The following is a 21,458-nucleotide window of genomic DNA, read 5'->3' on the forward strand; positions in this document are numbered from 1 at the left end:
TTCTCAGTGGCGCACCATCAAAGACCGGTAGGGGAATTTCCCTTCCTAGGCTGCCATGGCTCAGGCACAGGACCTCTGTCTTCGCTGGATTCAACATCAACCTACTTTGCCTGAGCCAGCCTGCCACGGCTTGCAGTGCCTGGTCTAGATTTTCTGAACACACATACCCTAATGGCAACACCACTTTGAATAAGGATTCTTTATTTATTTATTACGTTCGACTTATATCCCGCCCTCTCTGCAAGCAGGCTCAGGGCGGCTCACAACATCGCCTCTGCCTGGCTTTTTAAATGAAAATTTGCAGCATGAAACTGTAAATGAGTGCAAATACCACAACAGCATTTCCTTCTAGGAATATAGGTCATTCTGACAATACAATTTTTAGTGACATTAGTACATCTGTGTTTCTGTGAACAAGGTCAGAACAACTGAAATAGTGTAGCAGACGATTTGGCTGATATTCATAAGAAGGATGTGCTGAACTTCCCATCTGACCTTTATTTAGAACAAACTTTTTTTTAAAGCTTCTTTTGTCTTTCAGGGATATTCTACAGATCACTTAGATTTGATTTTGCATTTTGAATACTGCTTTGAAAGTGTGTTATATAACGTGAAAATAGGTAATTTTGATTACAACTTTGGATAGGTCCTGTCAAATTAGATTTTGCAAGTATGCCACAATCTGCTTTTTCTTTTTCTGTAATGCAAATGAAACCCTTCTGCTGAAATCATCCCTTTTTCTCCGTAATATGCTGGTATAAGCAATCATTTGAACGGAGCTGAAGAGGCAAAGAAGCTAAAATCAGAATGTGATGCTTGGGAAGGACAAGAATCACAGTCAGTATTTCCTCCTCTGGGAGAAAGAAAATGTTTAAATTCCTTAATAGTGACTAACACAATCTAATCCAAGCAAGCCATTTTTATGTGTTATAGCCTCTTTAGTCCTCAACTGCCTCTTGTACAGGAAACTGATTGCATGTATTACTGGTCAAAAGTAACGTGGTCTAGAGAGCTTCTGCAACATTCACATGTAGTTTAATTCACATGTTTCTTCTTTTGTTTTAGAAAATCTCTTCCTCACTGCCAAAGAATCAACAGAATGCTCTCCAGTGAATCTTTACATCCTCCTATGTATAGCCGTTCCAATTCCCAAGCATCTGTTGATAGCACTTCCATGGAAGATTTCTGGTGTGAGGTGGAAAATATCAAAGAAATCACTGAGGAGAGACAAGATGACCAAGCTGTGTTAGAAGTCAAGCCTCCTGATGGTGAGTTCCAATACATCCTAACACCTAGGGTTGCCAGGTCCAATTCAGAAAATACCTGGGGGCTTTGGGGATGGAACCTGGAGACTTTCTCATTCCCTAAAATAAATAAATAAAAACACAACAGTGCAGTTCCCCTGAATACAGTCTTCACTTCCTTGTCCCCCAGCAGCTGGCTGCACTTCCACTAAATGAAAGTGAACACACTCACACATGCAAAGCAGCCAAATAAACACAGTTTGCAAGCCCACTCTTCTGTGATCTCACTGGGACAATTTTGTGATTTTGCTGGGTTGCTGAATGTAACCATCTTCTGTATTTCCACCAACTTCTTCAGACTAAAACAGGAAGCAAAAGGTTCTCGTTTATTCCTTACTATGCAAATGACTTCTGAAAGGAATGTAAAACAAGCAGAGGAACTGGGCTCTTTTCTTTTCTCACAGACTCAGTGTGAACAGCCGCAAGGCTCTGCTGGCTCACCCCCTCTCATCCAGCCTTGCTCCTTCTGAGATTTAAAGGCACACACACAGGCTTTTCTAAGCCTTTGGAAGTGGAAAGACACATTGTGGCTGTTGGGGCAGGACTTTCCCCCTCTCCAGCTAGCTGGCAGTAGGGAGGAGCCTGCAAAACCAGGAGATCCCCCTCCAGAACCTGGGGATTGGCAAGCCTACTCACACATACTTTAAATATTAATATATGTTTTAGATCTTTAACATCCTTCCTCATGAACATAATGCTGATCCTTGATCTTTACTCCAGTTATTTATTCATTTACTTCACTTATACACTGCCTTTCTTCCTAGCTGGGAGTGTATGACTGGTCCAAGGTCACCCAGCAAGATACCATAGCAGAGTGGAGATTTGAACCTGGGTCTTCCAGTGATGCACTCCAACCAGTACACAATGCTGGCTTTCTAGTGTATCTGCTTGTGGTACAGATACAAGGCAGTATTTAGTCATTTTACGCTGATGCGGTATTTCATATCCTCTGATTTTATTTCATATCCTTGCTTAAGCAGATAAACTCATGAATAAATTTAAAATTAATACTTTGAGTCAGTTTCTTTTTCCCTAATTCCTTCAGAAATTCATGGTCCAAAATTTCTAATCTATACAAAAACAGTGGGACGACCTTAGAAATGATAAATTTTTGAAATGTGCTCAATACATTTCTATAAATTGCTATATATAATCAAAATTATATTAATTATTTATACACATTAGTGTATTTACTAATTTATATTGATTAGCAGGGCTTTTTTGAGCAGGAATGTACAGGAATGAAGTTCCAGCTGACTTGGCACCAGGGGGTGTGGCCTAATATGCAAATGAATTCTTGCTGGGCCTTTTCTTTTAAAAAGCCTTGTTGATTTGTAAATGTAGACATTTGAACTAAATATAAATAATTCATGTGACTGTTTCTTTATAAAACATCATCACACTGAAGAGTCAGACTAGCAAAATAAGCAATGCTAGAACAGAGATGAAGGCAAACCACATACCATGTTTTATTTTTTACTTTTTTCAGCACCGGTCAGGTTTTTTTGGGGGGGGGGGCTGGGGGTTTAGAAATGTGAGAACATGCATGTGCAGAGCATTTTGATGTGGTTTTGCTGTGTGAGAAATTAACAGTATTGTGATTGTCAGTTGATTGTCAGTGCTTTACAAACAAATAATAATCTGAAACATTTGTTGGGTGCTAGGTAGGAAGAATGATTGATGCTTTTGTAGTAGAAAAATAACGAGATCCGCACAGAATTTCTGGTATGAAGAGAGGTTTTACTTTGGTACCAAAGCAGAGCCCAGCCAGGCACTGCAGCCCAAGAGAATTGAGTAGGATCATTCAGAATTCACACAGTTTTCTAGCAGGCAAGCAGACGAACAGGCTTATCTTATTTAAACGTTCCTGCCTTCGCGGAGTTCTTTCTGGTAAAATTCCATGACATCATTCCTTTACTTTAGCAGGCGAACAGGCTTATCTGATTTAAGCGTTCCTGCCTTCGTGGAGTTCTTTCTGTTAAAATTCCATGGCATCGTTCCTTTACTTTATCTATTGCAGCAAGATGCTCTTAGGAGGCTGTTACCTTATCTAGTCAGCCAGCTTCAGTGTACACCCACTTGGGCGGTGATCAGCGCTCCAACGGAAAGTTACATCAGATGCCCTAGTTTGAAGGCAAAGCATGTTCTTATTCATTGTATTCATTATTATAGCGGTATTCATTAATTATTCAGAGACCCCCCCTTTATTCCCCCCTTTCAGCCTCTGAAAGCTTATTAAAGTCTGAAAGAGACTGACCATCATCAAACAAATTAATAAAATACTGTTTCCTTTCCTCTGGAGACATGTACATGATGTTAACATTTTTCTTAGGAGGAGTGGGAGTCTTCATGGCAGTATAAACACTGTACCTCATAACAGGAATTAAACATGACAATAGCATTAAACCTCCTAAGGAAATACCAATTAAGAATAAAATATGCTTCCAATCTCCCATAATTTGTCCAAACCATGACACATCCAATTTATTCCATGTTTGCACTGGTACATGAGCAATTTTACGAATTTCAGATGCTATATTCCGCACAGCCTCCCTATTATCATCACTATTGAGACAACAATGTGTAAGATTAAACTTTCCACAGATGCCACCTTCTTCGGCCAGCAGATAATCCAGAGCCAAGTGGTTCTGATATATGGCTGCACGCATCCGAGTCTGCTGTCTGGCTAACAACTCTAAAGCCATGGCTGTTTGATTTGTTATAATTTCTACCACAGCTTGCAATCTAATAATACGATTAAGCATACACACAGGTGTACAGTAGCTCCAAGACCCATCCCATGCCCATGTGGCTGGGCCATAGTACTCAATGATCCACTGTGGGGGCCATTCGTCTCCTCACTGTGTACCTCCAATGTCCAAGGAATGCTTTGATCTAACATAGTCATCGAATACTGGGGTTCCCAAAGCAGAACCAACATTTAAAGGCAAAAGAAAGAAGCTGGGACATATTGTTCCAATAATGCAAGTCCCATGCCATCTCCTGGGCAGGAGAGTATAAGTCATTTTACCACAAATCCAATGTAAACCTTCCGGAGCCATCCATTGATTGGAAGAATCTGAAGCAGCATTAGAATATTTATTTATGCTGCTAACATTTTCCCATGGTTGAAAATCCTCTATAACAGTGCCATCTGCCTCTACCCATTTTGCTTCTCCTTAGTGGAGCTGACTAACAGGGTTCAGCAGCACAAAGTGTGCCCAACATGCTTTCCATTCGTCCACACAATTCTCCATTTACCACTGTCTGCAATTCCCAGATCTTCCTCTCTTCTAACTGATTCCGATCTAGGTTTATTTCATCAAACCAGGTCAGAAGGCAAAACCTACATGCCAACCCAAGGCCATCTCTCACTCATCAGTGGACCTCCGCACACCCAAAAGTTAGAAATATTTAGGGAGGCGGCTATCTGCTCAGCTATCTGCTCAGCTATGAAGAGATTGCTTCCGGGCTCTGGAATAACAAATTTCTCATCCTGAGCATCATTAAACACAGCCTTATACAGAATTTTCTTAGTCTCCTGGACAGGTGGCTTAGGCTTAGGGTTAGGCTCTTTTACCTGGTAAAACTTTAAATTGACCGACCAGCATACCCACTGTAAAGTTGAGCAGCGGAAACTCCCTCTAAAAGGTATTGTCCTGCCTGATCTGGGACAATACCAGATAATAAGACACTCCACATTCTGCACAAACTATCTGAGTGTTTACGCTCTATGCAGGCTCCATACAGTTCCCTAGGTTGGACACACAACATGTGCTTAGAACTTTCTCCTTCCCAGCATTTAGTACATCTCGCAACTTGAGTACAATATATTGGCACACAGGCAAAAACACAGCAGAAAAGCGCAGCAATAAGAGCACTTGAAGCATGCATGATTCTTTGGACTTACAGCAGAAGCTTACAATGAAATAGCACTTTTGCGATAATACATTCAATGCAGAAAAATAGTAAAATTTTTTGGAAAAGTCCAGAAAAGCTAATACAAGGGAATATCTAACTTTGTGTGGCTCCAGAAGGCTTTCTCAAAGCTTCGGCCGTATGTAGACCAGCCAGCCTCTGGATTAGGCTGGAGCAGGACTGCCGATGAAACTCTGATACGCTGGACCTGCTTTCAAAAAAGTCCCGCTGGCTATAAGCTGTTGACTCCTAACAGTCTTTACTGGATGGCATAAGGTCAGATAGAGTCTTTACAAAGTTTCAAAGTCAGTGGCTTCCCTGGAACTGGCTATTCTTTCCAGTGATCTGCAGCTTGCTTTAAATGAGACCAATGGATCCACGCTGCTACTCCTTGGACCTTGATGGCAGCAGGAGAACTTATAAGGACAGTAAATGGGCCCTTCCACTTAGGCTGTAAGGTCTTTGCCCTCCAGCTTTTAACCCACACACTGTCTCCTGGCTGGTAAGCATGTACAGGAGAATAAATTTGATATGGCAAAGTTTCAAACACATACCTATTAACATCTTTCACAGCTTTGCCCAAGGCTTGCAGTTCCTCCCAAGTTATGAGACTCCCCAACTGTGAGAGGTCGCCCTGAACTCCTTGAACTATAGGGGATAGTCTTCTGTAGACAATCTTGAACGGTGACAGTTTAAGTCGTTTATGTGGCAGACAGTCCAACCAGAACAACACAATCGGCAACATTGTAGTCCATGGCAAATGGGTTTCTTGACAGCGTTCAGGCATGGCATTCTTCAAAGGTCTGTTAGCCCTTTCAACTTTTGCTGAACTCTGTGGGCGGTAAGCAGCATGCAATTTCCAAGTAATGCCAAGCAACATAGATACACCTTGTACAGTTTTCTTAATGAATTATGGCCTGTTATCGCTCTTGATGATTACATGTAAACCGAATTTAAGCACAATGTCTTTCAATAAAGCTTTTACAACTTCATTGGCTTTCTCAGTGCAGGTCGGGTAAGCTTCAATCCATTCAATTCAAATGAGTAAAAGCATGTAACAGTAATGTCCAACTTTGGGCATCTCAATGAAATCCGCTACTAGAGAGGAGAAAGGTGTTGCTCCCACTGGCTGGCTTCCAGGGAGTTGTGTGGGGCCCGACCTTGGATTGTTCTTTGCACATGTAACACACTGTGCAGAGGCTTGGGCTGTCAGCAAATTCACGTGGTTGATACATGCCCACTGACTCACAGAGCGCTCTAGTGCAGTCTTCCCGTAGTGCATTCCCTCATGTAGGTTCTGGATTAATGCCCACACTATAGCTTCTGGAATATAGATTCTGTCATTGGGGAGAACATACCAGCCATCCCTTCATTTGGTTACTGCCCCTTGAGTTTGAACCCACTGCTCCTCAGCTAACGAATACTGGGGGCTCCATCCAGACGGAAACTTGAAAGACAGGCAGAACTTCTGTACTTCCCTGATAAGGCTTAAGTGCAGCTTCCTTTGCTGTCAAGTCTGCCTTGCGATTCCTCTTGCAACCGGACTTTGGGGCTTTCATCTGTTTTCTGGAGAACTTCGCTGACTTTGGACATATTAATGGGCTTCTTGCCTGCTTCTTTCATCCCCTCTAAGATTGCCTGCCTGTATTCTAGTAGATGCTCTTTGGAAACTTGGGCATTGGGATCCCAATTTGGGTCTGTTGCAGGAAATAGGACCTTTGTCCACCCTTCTCTATTTGCAGTTCTTTGAGGAACTTTTCCTTCTCCATGTTTTCAGGCATTATACAGGATATGGCTTCTCTCCTCAGTTGTGAAGAGGGCCAGTAAAAGCTGTTAACAATCTGCATAGGTAGGTTGATGTGTAGCCATAATACTGGTTAGCAGATTAGACATTGGGATGGGATTGTCAGAAAATGCTACAGTATGGGTCTTCCAATTTACTATATCACTTGAAGTGAAAGGCACATACATATGTTGGGTCTCAATGCCGGGGCCAGGCTGTTGAGGGATGTGGACTTCCCAAAGGGGAGCTAGCAGTGAGCCCTCTGTGCTGGATATAAAACCCGGAAAAGTTGAGGGTGAGGCCATGGAAGAGCTGGAAGTTTGCTCAGTACTGGGAGAGAGTTCAGTGTTGGAGGAAAGCTCAAGGGGCAAACTAAGACCTGCAGCTAACCTCTGGCTGTTAGACACAGGCGTGGAGTAATGAGGGGCTGTTGCAAGAAGCAGTTACTCCAAAACAGCTGCTGGATTGGATTTAGAGTTCGCACGGATCTTGCTCGCCGCTTTGTGACTCTGGCTCCCTCATTCGTCTCAGTTTCCTGGCTCTCTTCATCAAAGGACTCTAGAGCGCCTTTAGCTGGCTGCGCTTGATTCTTGTCATCAGCATCGCCTTCCACTGCCCTGGCACCTCCTCCAGCTGGCAGCATTGGGAGAGGTGGGCTCACTGTAACATATGGCAGAGGACTAGCCAAGAGGTCCTCGGGACCGGCATGTAACACTGGAGGCTTTTCCTTCCTTGGAAAGGTTGTTGTTTTTGTTAGCACGCCCCAACGCAAAGCCATAACTTGACTTGCAGTTTAAACAGCTTTGTCAGCTTCACTCTGAGCCCACTTCTTCTTCATCCTCTGTAACTTCTCTGGCCACTAGTAGGACTTCTGCACCATTGCTGCTCAACTGTCAATGTAGGGGAACTGACTTGCGTGACCCGAGGACTGTACTACACTCTTATAAACTCGATGAACCAAGCCTTGGCCAAAGCTACCCTTTGACGGCCATTCTACATGTAAGGCCATCCAGTCTTCCTGACATAACACTTTCAGAGTTTCGGGAGTCAGTTTGACTCCATAATCATCACATAAATGATCCTTAAAGTTCTTACACTTGTATTCTAGCGGAGTTTTTGACTGAATTCCACTTATGGCACCAGACGTTTAGACAAGACATTTCTAAGGAGAACCGAAAAACAGCCGCCGCCAGTAAGGGGTCTGGACAGCCAGGGAGCCCTGGGGGTTTTCGCTTCCTCTCGTTCCTGACCCAGTTGGGTTGCCCCACTGGGAAATGCACTAATAGAGAGTCCAGACTCGCTTAGAGGCTATGCCTCCTCTCATTCACACACATACACCCTACAGAAATCCTCCCAGATCCTAACCTCTGTGCTTCAGCGCCAGAGCGGAGCCTACTGAACAGGGCTTAAGGGGTGATCAGATCCTTCTTCTCTCCTAAGGAGAGGTAATCCAAATTCCCAGACAGTTCATACAATCCTGAAGATCTTTCAATTCCCTGTACACGTCCCAGTTTCCAGTACGCGGGATCTTGGTTGGCAGACCGGACACCTTCCCCACCCAGGACGGAGAGAGTTGAACGTGATCAAACATGTGACCGTGGTGCCTAGTCTGATCTTCTCGTCAGGCGGACGGTTATGCAGCCACCCCAAGGGGAAGGAAATGTCCTACCTTGTTATTTTCCGGCCAAGGCACCAGGTAGATGAAGCAGAAAAATAACGGGCTCAGCCAGGCAGTGCAGCTCAAGGGAACTAAGTAGAATCACTCAGAATACACAGTTTTCTAGCAGGCAAGCAGGCGAACAGGCTTATCTGATTTAAACGTTCCTGCCTTCGCAGAGTTCTTTCTGGTAAAATTCCATGACATCGTTCTTTTACTTTAGCTATTACAGCGAGACACTCTTAGGAGGCCCCTTATCTAGTCAGCCAGCTCGAGCACACACCCACTTGGGTGGTGATCAGCGCTCCAACAGAAAGTTACATCAGACACCCTAGTTTGAAGGCAAAGCATGTTCTTATTCATTGTATTAATTATTATAGGGGTATTAATTAATTATTCATGGGGCCCCCTTTACTTTTCCTCTGGTGCTAATTAATTCCCCTACTGATTCTTTTAGCTTGAAAGCAGACATTGCTCTGGAAGGGAGCATAAATTTGGACCAGGAAGAAATGCACCTCACAGTGTTAAAGATGGCAGTTAGGAGTTTGTTCCGGTCCTCTCTGTTGTCCTTGTTTTTCTTCAATAGTTATTCAGCTGCCCTTAAAAGTATATCCCTATTGAAAAACAATGAGTGTGCTGTCTTCATCATTTGTGAAAGAGGATAAATAAATAAAAATAATAAATCCCTTTAAAATTTATTACTTCTGTATGTGCCTGGAGAGCCCCCTGAAGCCCATATAATGTCTGTAGATCATTTGGTTTCATTGCCATTCTGGTAGATACAGGACTACAAAGATACAATAAATTTAACCATGTCAATATAACAACATATTTAGTTGTTGAAAGTCAAGTTTACTTAATGTAACATGCTAAAACACCAGTGTTTTAGAGATAAATTACCATTAATCCACTCATCTTTGTAGTAAAGAGGTAGAAAATTGGGTCCTCTCTGGCCACTGGTGGGGAATGTTGGGGATACGGTTGCCAGATCCTGCTTGGGAAACTCCTGGAGATTTGGGGCTGGAGCCTGGGTTGGACAGTGAGGTTCACTGCCATAAAGTCCCCCTTCCAGAGCATCCATGTTCTCCAGGGAAACTGACTTCTATAGTCTGGAGATGAGATGTAATTCCAGGAGATCCCTAGGTCCTACCTGGAGGCTGGCATCCCTAGCAGAAAAATATAATTCTGAGGTTAAAAAAAAAGAGGAGGAAACACACAACTGCTAAATGAAGATACTTAGGGAACTATTTGTTTCCACAAAGTTCAGAAACTGTTTTTTAAAAGTTACAGCAAAATTTTCCTACTTAAAGGTCCCATTTATTTCAAGTGGAATAAATCTTCTGAGGATTCTAAACATATTTGCTAAGGTATAAAGGGCTTTTTTTGGTCAGGAACGCAGTTCTGGCTTGTTTGGTGTCGAGGGTGTGGCCTAATATGCAAATGAGCTTCTGCTGGGCTTTACCTACAAAAAACCCTATGCTAAACAATGGTGATGTCAGGGGGTGTGGCCTAATATGAAAATGAGTTCCTGCTGGGCTTTTTTCTACAAAAAAGGCCCTGAAGGTATATATTCCACTGAGTTCAGTTGCTAGTAAAGGTGCTTAGAGCTGTTGCTTAATGTCCTTAATATGGCTGGTTCATAATCTGACTCTTTAAAAATATCCTACAAAAAAAGCTTGTATTTATTCCATATAGAGTACTATGAAAGTGCCTTTGAGAGAGCTTAGATGTGCTCTTGAAGAAAGAAGGATGAATTATTAGTTCCAGTTGTGGTCTTACAAAAAAGTTTCAGAAAACTCATAGTTCCATTGACCTCAGGGACTAAATAAATGAATTGGTCATACAGCGATGTACAGATGGTGTTGATAAAAATCATGAGGCATTGTGCCAGTGGTTGAGAGCAAATGACTATTTAATTTCTGCTTTTTTGTCTGCAGAATTAGCAGAATGTCTTCCAGGCTAGCCCAGAACTTGGCTGGAGTGCTAATTTTCTAATTTTCATTTTTACTGCCTGTCATTTCTTCTCATCACTGTGTGTATATCCCAAGACTTCAGTGGAATTTGGAAGGCCTTCTTGACCATATATCCTGAAATGCAGAGGTTATTACCCAGCTATAGGACTTTGAACCTGGTTTTATGTATGCCTTTTGGTAATGCAGGCAGCTCCTTCCTCTCCAAACTGAGATAAGCCCCATTGCCCCCACCAAGCAGATGCCAATGTGCTTTCAGTGGTTCATCCAGCTCTGATTGCCTGACTGCATTTGGCAGAGTGTAGCGAACAGTTTCAGATCAACTAGGGCTCCACAGAATGTTTTTCTTTGTAGTACACTATGGAATTAGACACTTCACCTCCACAGCACAACCCTCCCACCATCACTGTCAGTTTGTTCTGGCTGGAATCCTGCACCATCCCTGACACCCACAGTTTACCCCCTCCCACAAGGCTCCCATGGCTCATTAAGGGGGAGCAGTTTCTAATCTGGGAATGGAATCATGTGAAATCATCCCTAAACCTCTCTCCTGCCCAGCATAACCTTTTGCACAAGATGAAGCTCTGCTGAAAAAGAAGAAAGTGGAGGAAATTTGATGCCCCCAGCTGCCATGCAGCCATGCCCCATAGAATTTGCCCAACAAGCCCCAACACCATTTTTAGTGGGTCCAAAAAGACTGCTGGGAGAGAGAAAAAAGATGATCCCATAAGCACTTTCAACAAGTTTCCTTGTGCTTTATACCCTATGTTGAATGAGGCATTCTCTTTTTGGGTTTTGATTTCTTTGATGTCTAAATCTGTGATTCTTTACTGTTCAGTGCGCTCCCTTCTTTCACTCCATTAACAAGCTGACTGATTATTAATACACTCTTTCCCTCCCACAGAAGGAGAATTGGAAGCGGAATGGTTGCATGATGTAGGTCTGTCTACGTTAATATCAGGGTCTGAAGAGGAGGATGGAGAAGCATTGCTCTCCACTCTGACCCGAACACAAGCAGCTGCAGTACAAAAAAGATACAACACCTACACTCAAACTATGAGAAAGAAGAATAAACACCAAGTTAGAGATGTACGAGACATCTTTGGGGTCAGCGACAATTCTGTAAGTAAAATGTTCAGCTATTTGGAGATTTGCAGGGTTATTGTTAATAGTTATCTACCAAATTGATATTCAAGTATTTCATTTTAAGTGACATCTTGGCATTTCGTTGGGTTCTAAAATCTGTGATAGTTACTTCTGAAAAATGAAGAATTTTGTGTCCTCTGGCAGAGATTGTCAAGAGGTTTGGAGTGGGGTGCCATCAATAGGCAGATGACACCCAACTCTAGCTCTTACTTAAGGAGCAACTGGTAGCTGGAATTCTGGTCTTGGTCTCCTGCCTTGTTGTAGTGGTAGAATGACTACATGAGTGTTGGTTCAAGCTAAATCCATCTAAGACAGAGATTATGTGACTGGGGAAGCCCAAACTTCTGGGGTGGTCTCTTCTACTGATCCTTGATGGGGGTCCAACTTTCTACGGTTGACTCTGAAATTTGGGAGTAGGGCTCAATTCATTGCTCTCCATGGTCGAACACATATCCTTGGTGACAAGACTGTGATTTTGCCATCTACACCAGACCTGCCAACTGGGGATGGTGCAAAGAAAGCAACTTTAACTTTACATGCATTCTCCAAGCTGCTGGCTGACTTGGCTTGGAGAAGTGATTTAAAGAGAGAAATGCCTTCTCCAAGCCAGCCAACATGGTAGTGAAGGCTTTGAAAGCCACACTATATGTGTGAAAGAGCCACATGTGGCTCCCAAGCTGCAGTTTGGCCACCCCTGTTGTTTTGTTTTGTTTGGTGTTTTCTCAGTGATCCCTCCTCCTGCCCCAAGTTTTTTTGGTTTAACGTTTTTTAGCTCTGGCTTTGTTTTAATCATGTGTTTTTGTTGGTTTAATTTTTTTTCTTCTAAGATGTGATTTTATTCTGTATGTTTTTAATTTCTTAACCTCAGTGACTCTTCTGAGGACAGAAAAGTGGGGTTGAAATTTTGTAAAATAAAATAATAAACACACTCAGCTCTGCAAGCTGTTTCTTGAGGTTTCTTTGTGGCTGCCCCAACCCTCAGAAATGGTGTCCCTGATGAGGTATTAGGGTTGCCAGACCCTGCAGTGAAGTGGGGAGAGGGGCGGTTCCAGGCCGCACCTTCCCACCACCAATCAGCTGGCTGGCAGAGGTTAATTTACCCCCCAAAAGAGGATAAATTCTCCAAGGTGCAGTGACATGCCTGCATGCATTCCACATGACCTGGAAGTGACAGTATCACTTCAGAGACATTGGGCGACGCTCTGGTATTTGAGCAAAAACTCTATGATAGAAGTCATATTTACCAGAGTTTTTGCCTGCCTGTCTTGTATTTTGATAAACCTCCTTGCCAGAACAAAAAAGAAAAGTGAATGCTTAAGATTCATATTGTAGAAGATGAAAATCCAGTATTAGTTAAAGTGAACAAGAGTGATATTCTGCTTTAACTGTTTTAATCATTGCATATCTATTTTATTACTGAATGTGTAATTTTAATACTTATTAATTTAATTGTTTGTGGAATTTTATGTTGTGAGCCTCCCTGAGCCTGCTTCGGCAGGGAAGGCGGGATATAAATCAAATAAATAAATAGGCTTAGAAAAAGATAACTGAGGATCACCGGAATTTCCTCTTATATATGGTGAACCTTACAAAGGCAGAAAGGCAGAGTATAAATTTTATAAAATAAATATCATGACCTCATATCTTGTCCTTCAGAAAACAGTAAAGTGTTTCTGTGTTATGAAGCCTTTGTGTCCAAGGCACCTGGTAGACCACAGCGTAAAATATTGTTGGACTAAATGGACCACTGGTCTGAATCTAAATAGTTTTTGTACTCATAATATTTTGCAGTTTGAATAATTTATATTATTTATGTTTTGTTAATTGTTTATATTGGGTTAGATTCAAAGGGGCCTTGTGTAAGCAGAACTTATCTTCATTAGCATAAGGGGATGTTTCCAGCTTGACAACTCCTCTGGTACTGCAGTTGGGTAGAACATCCTGCAGAGTGTCTCCCGACCACCAGGCAAGGCATGTTTGTCATTTGTAGCTGCACAAATGAAAGGAACCAACTTTGTTTATAAAATTTCAATCCTGGTTAGCTGAAGTAATTTCTTAATTATCAAAGGCAGCTAGTTGTCATTGATGAGCCTAGGAACAATAAATTGGTAATACCTAAAAATACTGAATTCAGTGGAAAGTGCATTGATTGCATTTATTTCCAAAAATGCCACAGAAGCATTTATATATGTGAACTTTTTTATTGTGATCTCATTATGTTGACTTAGATTCAACCAAGTATTCTTGTGAAAAAGGAAGAAAGAGATATGCTCGGGATCGTGGGATTAAAAAATCACAAGGGAAATGGGCTTTAGTAAAGAGGGGAACTGGAGACACTGAATGAAAAATCTGGCTAGATTCAGCACATACCCTTTTTGCTTTAAATATTTTTTTAATGTCTAACTCAAACGCGTTTCAAACTAAGAAAAAAGGCAGTGACATAAGAGTATATTGCAATAAATCTCTGGATCAAAAATCTCTCATAGAAACATAATATTGCAGCACTGCATCAGAGAGAGATGATGATAATTATGACTTTCTTGTTCTCCAGCCCACTTTTGAGGCCATACCTGTATCACCAGCAATGACTAATGGTATCCAGCTTCCTGTGCACAAACCAGGTTGGTTAGCTGTGAGTACATATGAATATGTAGCTTGATTCTGAACCAAAGTTGAATGAACTCTTTGGCATGTTGGCAATGCCTTTTATTTTAAGTGGTCTAAATGAGTAATAATAATTGTGCGTTAAATAGCCAGTATTGCCTTGGTTTTGTCTACCACTACCAAGTGCTTATAGGTGATTCCAGTTATTACCAAATATACTTTAAAAATAGTAAAGGCACAATTCATTCAAAGTTGAGTGCTTTTAAGTTGTTTTGATGTCAGTAGGAGAAACAGAAACAAATAATAATAGATAAAGAATCTGCTCCAGTTTTTACTTCTGCCTAAAATTTCCCTATAAAATGTGTCTTGCATGGCAAGATAATAGTTCCAAAACAGTGCAAGCCATTGTGCTACAATAAAACCTCAAGCGTGCTTTGTACTTTGCTGTTCCCATAACTGGAAACTTACGCTGGTGCATGCTGCAGACAGTGTTGGCCAGGTAGAGGCCATATACTAATTTAATTGAATAGCATTCCAAATGAAATAATGAAAGACATATTTTCTTCTCTCTGGTTTTATAGACAGTAATAAAAGGTAACCAAGAAAGCAAAATTGTATATGACTTTTCTTTATCGAAGTAAGTAAACTGAAATGGTAAAGGAAGTTATTAAATAAAAAAGTAAAGCCAAAGGGGGGCAAATGGAAGACCTGTGGTTAGAGCAGAAAGGTACTGTACCAAGGGAAAAGGGGGTCCAGTTATACCCTATTACCCAGGGCCCACAAGAAGTTGGAACTTGCCCATAGTTACTCCTTAGGCAATACAAGAGAAATCAAGGCAATACAAGAGAAATCATTGTGATAGGAGGGGTGCTTTCTGGCAGCGCCCCTGGAGTTGGCTGTGGGGGGAGGTGCACAGAGAGTTGTATTGCTTTCCTGCAGACCTGTTTTTTAAAAAAGAAATCTGCTATCCAGTCTGCCCTTGCAGTTCTGTACTGAGAGTTCCAACATGAGCAGTGCCATGTGGGAGCACATAATGGCCCTTTTCACTCCACATACATTCAGATGGCCCAGCCCTTCTTTACTGTCAGGCACTTGGTGTCTAGACTTTTGCAGGATCTGACTCCAGTGACAGTGAAAGTAGTTCTCCAACAATTCATGGCCTCCAGGCATTTCAAGGAAAGAGGGAGAGGGAAGCCACTCAGTTTATTAATGACTAAGTAAAGATTTGAGATGGAATAAATCAGTAAAAATCTATGTAAATCTCACGTGAATCCCATACTGGCCACAATGTATAGGTGGTGATTATTTAACTGTGCACTGGTTGCTGCCAATTTCTCAGTGATGGGCAGGCACCTCTGTCTCCCAGGAATATTTATCTGCAGAGAAGATAGCATTCATATATAATCTTCCTTGATTTCAGCTAGTAGCTGTCTAGAATGTGAATTTGAGAAGGACAACCAATCCGTTACAGAAGAACTGTCCTTTGAGGTCTCTTTCTCAGAATCCATTACAGTTATTCCAAAGCACAGAGAATGGCACAGTAATCAGAGTTTTAAAAAGGAAGAATCTGTTTTGCCGGTGAGTTGAAGTTCTCCATATTTATTTTGTCCTTCTATTAGTGTTTTGCTTACTAGCACATTATCCTAAAATATAGAGCAATACTTTTTTCACAAGGAAAGCAGTACAGTTTGCTGCTCACTCAGGGAACAATAATTATTTGTTTCAGCAGATGTTGACCAGCTCAGTTGAGTATTGTATGGCTGAAACAGTTAGCCATAGATTCCTTTTAAGATAACCAACCCAGACTGCAAGTTGCCTTGTACTGTAGTGGTCACTCTGTGATAGATCCTGGCAGGGTTTTTTTCATATAAAAAGCACCACAGAAACATTTACATATTTGGCCACACCCCCTGACACCAAGCCAGCTGGAACTGCGTTCCTGAGCATTTCTGATCAAAAAAAGCCCTGGATCCTGCCTGTGACCAAAGATTAGCTCATGAAACTCTCTCATCCTCTGATTATCACTGTAGCCTGCTGTGGTTCCAAAAATGCTGCTCCTGGGGTATCTCTGGGCTTTCACAATAGACTCCAGCATAGGAGATCTGCGATGAGTGAAGGGGATTGGCAGAAACCTCATGAGGGCAGAAGTGCCACTTACAGGAGTGGAATAAAGCTTAGAGTCCAACCCGGTGTTTTCATACTGTCCAACCAAATGATATTGGTAAACCCTAAGAATGGTTTATGAGTCTATTTAAATGTAATCAGGATTTGGATCAAAATGTAAGTGCATCGCAAAGATTGTGCTTCATTCACAGATCCCCAAAGGTTTCTAGAAATTTTGAGAAAATCCCACATAAGCATGAGTAACCAGGTCTTTTTACACACTGAAATAAAACATTAAAGTGTGATTGTATCACCCTGTCATGTTGTATTGTTTTAATGTGTGTAAATGATACATAAATTCTGTTTTTGGAGTTTTTAATCGGCCTTTCACATTATAGTAGTTGATTGCAGTTGAGTAATGCAAGCAAGAACTGTATCAAATAGCATCTGTTCAAAACAATTTGCAACTCAGTGCTATACACAAGCCATTATGCTGTCTGTCCCCCAGGATTTTCTGTGAATTCATCAAGTAGTATGCATATCATATACTTGATTCAGAGGTACTGAGAAAATCATAATGCAGGTTATATATAGGGTGTTTGCTTTTCATATAGGCCTAATATCTTTGGACCTTACATATAGGCCTATTATCTTTGAAGCTCATCTGGATAGTCTATTTCTGTGTGATTCTTGAGCTTCCTGATCCAGTATGCAAGTGATTGCAGGATTTGAAAAAAAAGGTACATGAAGCTTTCTACAAACACGTGGCAATATTATGAGACATTATCTGGTCTTGGTTTTTTTGGAGGGGGGGGTTGTGTGAAAACAATTACAAGCTCACATATCTCCATTTTACTGTGTAACAACATTTTTATATTGTGCTTCATACTAATGTATGGTTGCTTTAATGTGAGATATGAAGTCTTGCATTTGTTTACTTAGAAGTCAGTCCCAATAGTATTTCAACACAAATAACAGTGAGCAGGATTACTTCCTACAAAGCATGTTTTCATACAAAGTATGTCACAACAAACATTTTGCCAAAAAAAAAAAGTAATTATTTTAAATATATTATAGAACTTTATGATTAGGAAAAGCCGATTTGGACTGACGGAAGTTGGAGATTTGTCTCTTGATGACATGAAGAAAATTCGCTATTTGTCTCTGATTGAGTTAACAGCCTTCTATGATGCTTTAGGCATTGAACTGAAGAGGAATCGAACAGAAAGAGTCAAAGGACGAGGTAAGTGCATATGCCAGTGATGGTGATAGATATTCTGTGGTGTTTGGTATTCAGTGAGGAATTACTTATTAAGAGTCCCTTTTATTTTGTTTTCTGAAGAAAATGGCCTTTTTGGAGTTCCCCTAACAATCTTGCTGGAAAGTGATCAGAAAAAGATCCCTGGAATAAAAGTCCCTCTCATCTTTCAGAAAGTGAGTAGAACAAAATGAGTTATGAAAGTTCAGTTCATCACTGTCTGTGTCAATGCTCAGAATAGCCATCCTCCTTTTTGTCTAAATGCAGATTATATGCAGTTATTTTAGTTCTATCAGTGCTTTGTAGATGTAAACATAGGAAGCCTCGTCGTATGATTCAGGTCTGATACCAACACAATGCTATCAAGCATGAACATATGAAGCTGCCTTATACTGAATCAGACCCTTGGTCCATCAAAGTCAGTATTGTCTACTCAGACTGGCAGCGGCTCTCCAGGGTCTCAAGCTGAGATTTTTCACACCTATTTGCCTGGACCCTTTTTTGGAGATGCCAGGGATTGAACCTGGGACTTTCTGCTTACCAAGCAGATGCTCTACCACTGAGCCACCATCCCTCCCCAAGCAGAAGAACTTTCTCATGGAACTTTGCAGACGCTTACCATCTTATATAAATGGGGTTGCTATTAACATGTGCAACGTTAGGGTACCATTGACTGCCTGCCTAGGCTACAGAACTCTGCCATGTTAACACTGCACATATGGTGGCTGAGGACATGGGTAACTTGTGTCTCACCAGGACCACATTTTAACCCGGTCTCATTAGATGAATTAGTTCTTGGTGTGCTACATTAGAGGCATCTGTAGACAAGCATTGTTATATAAAGTAAAATGGACTTGCTGACTAGTCTGAAATTATAAAATAGTGTATTTTCCTTATTATATTGTTGAATACAATTGTTTTTAACTAAAATGCATTGGTGTGAAACTGCAGTAATCTACCTGAAAGCTAGGTAAAAATACATATACATAAAGAAAAGTAATTCTGCTTTCAAAGTCCACATAACTCACTCAGAATTTCTTAACTATTTCACTGAGCAGAATTTCTTAGATACTTTATTGCAAATGAGCAAACTAATGACTTCCTTTGAAATGTTGCTTTTCAGTGTAATTCAGTGGAAATGCTGGTTTTGCAGGCACAAGATATCCTTCCTGTCTTAGGTCAGGCAGATGGACTTTATAGAATCTCAGGGTCAGAAGGGATGTATGATGTTAAGAACATAAGAGAAGCCAAGTTGGATCAGGCCAATAGCCCATCCAGTCCAACACTCTGTGTCACACAGTGGCCAAAAAACCCAAGTGCCATCAGGAGATCCACCAGTGGGGCCAGGACACTACCAGGTGACCAGGACACTATGTTCCTTCCCAGTTAGGCTCCTGTTGTGTAATACAGTGGTCCTCAGCCTTTATGGCACCAGGGACTGGTTTTGTGGAAGACAGTTCTTCCATGGGCCGGTGGGGGTGCTGGGGTTTTTGCTGCCCCAGGCTGCCCCCAGGCCCACACCTCATCTCTGCCACCCATGGGGGTCTTTAAATAAGGTAGGCAAAGGTCACTGCAGCTCTGCCCCTTCCACCCACCCAAGACCTGGGTGAATGAAAGAGGCAGTGCTTTGGAGTGAGGCTGCACTGCCTCTTTTGTCCGCCTGGGACCTGGCCAGGCAAAAGGGGTAGTGCGGTGCCTCACTCCACAGCCCGGTTGCTAACAGGCCATGGCCTGGTACCGGTCCATGGCCCGAGAGTTGGGAGCCCCTGGTGTAATAGATATACAGTGAAAGTGGTATATGTATAGTTTGTTTTACATATGAGGACCCTATATGGTCTTCAAGTCAAGAGACATTCAGAAGTGGTTTGCCATTACCTGGCTCTGCTCAGGGTGTGCACAGGGTGTGCATAAATAAATCAGTATTTTTCAGGTTTGGGTATACTGAAGCTGAAGAATATCAGTACTTCCTGATATTCCCAGAACCCAATATCAGTATGGCAGTGGGATTTGGGAAATATTCAGGACTGCCAAATTTTACCGGCTCCATTATATCCTATGGAGACTATTATAATCAATGGTCCCAATAGGCTATAATAGAGAATCGATCTGAGGGTATCTGGGGTGGGGTGTGTGTGTCTGTTTTTATAAGATAGAGGCATCAAACTTGCAGCAAAGCTGCTAGTGCCTCTTCTTAACTCCCAAATTTCAAAAAGATTGGACCAGGGGTCCAATTCTGTGGGCCCCAGAAGAAGGTGCCCCCATACTCCATTGTTTCCAGTGGAGTGAGGAAAAGATATTTAAAGTGACACATTCCTTTTAAATTCCTTCTCCAAGTTGCGGTGCAACTCCATGTCATGGTGAGTGAATTTCAGAGGCATTTAAAGGGACTGAGAGACCTTTACATGTTTTTTAATTGCAGCTATCTGGTGGCCATTTTTGGCTAGCCAAATCACTACCTCCCTCAGTAATTAGCTGAGAAAATACCCAATAAATAGTGATAAGGTATTTATGTGGAATTTTTTCAACTTGGTTTATCCTGATCACACACCCTTGTTAGCAACCCCAGACTTCCTTAGTGGTCTCTCAATCCAAATACTTACTAGGGCTGACTTTGCTTAGCTTCCAAGATCTGATGAGACTATCCAGGTCAGAGCATATATATAAGTTACTGATATAAAAACATGAGACACAATCTAGCCAAGAGGATTAAGGATAGTTCTGTGCTGGATGGTAGGTCTGCTGCTGTAAGTGGTTTTTAACAAATTACATTATGTTCCATTCTTTTGTTTGTTGTGGTTTAGTTGTTGCTCAAACTTGAGGAAACTGGTCTGGAAACAGAAGGGATTCTTCGAGTGCCTGGATCTGCTTCAAGAGTTAAGGTACGTAGCTTTTCTTCATGTTACTCCCAGACTGGTAATGATGTTGCAGACAGACTGTAAATGCATATATGAAACAGCAGACACTGTAATTAACCACCTATGTTGTCTATTCTTAAACTCAAACATTGACATTTCTAAGTCAGGATTGAGTTGAACTGATCTATGTAATCACTAGCCAAAATGGCAAAGAAAGTGAATGTGCAACATCCAGGAGATAAGATTTGTGTGATCAGGAAATCACTGAAATGCAAGATGGCAGTTTCTATTAGAAGATGGCTATTGCATGTTTCCTTCACTCTGGGACCTTCCACAAGCCCAAAGTGTGAGCATATCTCAAGTTCATGTGTCGTATAACCATGGGCTTAGAATGGTCACAGGTTACAAGTTTCTACTGTTAATGGAGCCACTTCTGCTAGGAATGTTAAACTTTTTATGTGGAGGCTCTTGTCTTCAGAATGGGAAATAGATGGGTTTCCAGACCCATGATTCTATGGTAATTCAAGACCTTGTCTATTTGGAATAATATTTAGTGCAAAAATACTATGATTGAGAAAACATGCACAAGAACTGTTTAGCTGTGGTGATGTCCATTAGGTTAGGAACTCATAGCTTATAATATACTGCAAATAAGGTAGAAAGTATAGCTCTGTTGGCCATTAATCTTAAAATGTTTATAAAACCTGTTCTAAAGCTATCCTTTTCCTGGATTTGTTTTTGCTGTTTTACTTGTGGCAACCAGATTTCCTTTCTATATAGCTGAGCAGTAAAACAAGCAATTATGCTGAATAACTGGTACAATTTTAAAAAATACACCCAATATCAAGGTTTCTAATGTG

General features: G+C 41.5%; 1 protein-coding gene across 3 annotated transcripts in view; it reads left to right on the forward strand.

Annotated features, from left to right (window-relative positions):
• The first annotated feature begins 1,054 nt into the window (after positions 1 to 1,054).
• ARHGAP28 (Rho GTPase activating protein 28) overlaps positions 1,055 to 21,458 on the forward strand; it is a 36,416-nt gene continuing 16,012 nt past the window's right edge. For 2 of the 3 annotated variants that reach the window (XM_060243973.1, XM_060243975.1), the window contains exons 1-7: positions 1,055 to 1,268; positions 11,537 to 11,754; positions 14,330 to 14,399; positions 15,803 to 15,960; positions 17,563 to 17,728; positions 17,828 to 17,919; positions 20,545 to 20,622. In XM_060243973.1, coding sequence (XP_060099956.1) covers positions 1,100 to 1,268; positions 11,537 to 11,754; positions 14,330 to 14,399; positions 15,803 to 15,960; positions 17,563 to 17,728; positions 17,828 to 17,919; positions 20,545 to 20,622 — 951 coding nt within the window. In that variant the 5' untranslated portion in view covers positions 1,055 to 1,099. The remainder of the gene's footprint in view (positions 1,269 to 11,536; positions 11,755 to 14,329; positions 14,400 to 15,802; positions 15,961 to 17,562; positions 17,729 to 17,827; positions 17,920 to 20,544; positions 20,623 to 21,458) is intronic. The other variant, XM_060243974.1, reaches the window with a different exon arrangement.

The sequence above is a fragment of the Heteronotia binoei genome, chromosome 7, assembly GCF_032191835.1.
Source record: "Heteronotia binoei isolate CCM8104 ecotype False Entrance Well chromosome 7, APGP_CSIRO_Hbin_v1, whole genome shotgun sequence".
Lineage (NCBI taxonomy): Eukaryota > Metazoa > Chordata > Lepidosauria > Squamata > Gekkonidae > Heteronotia > Heteronotia binoei.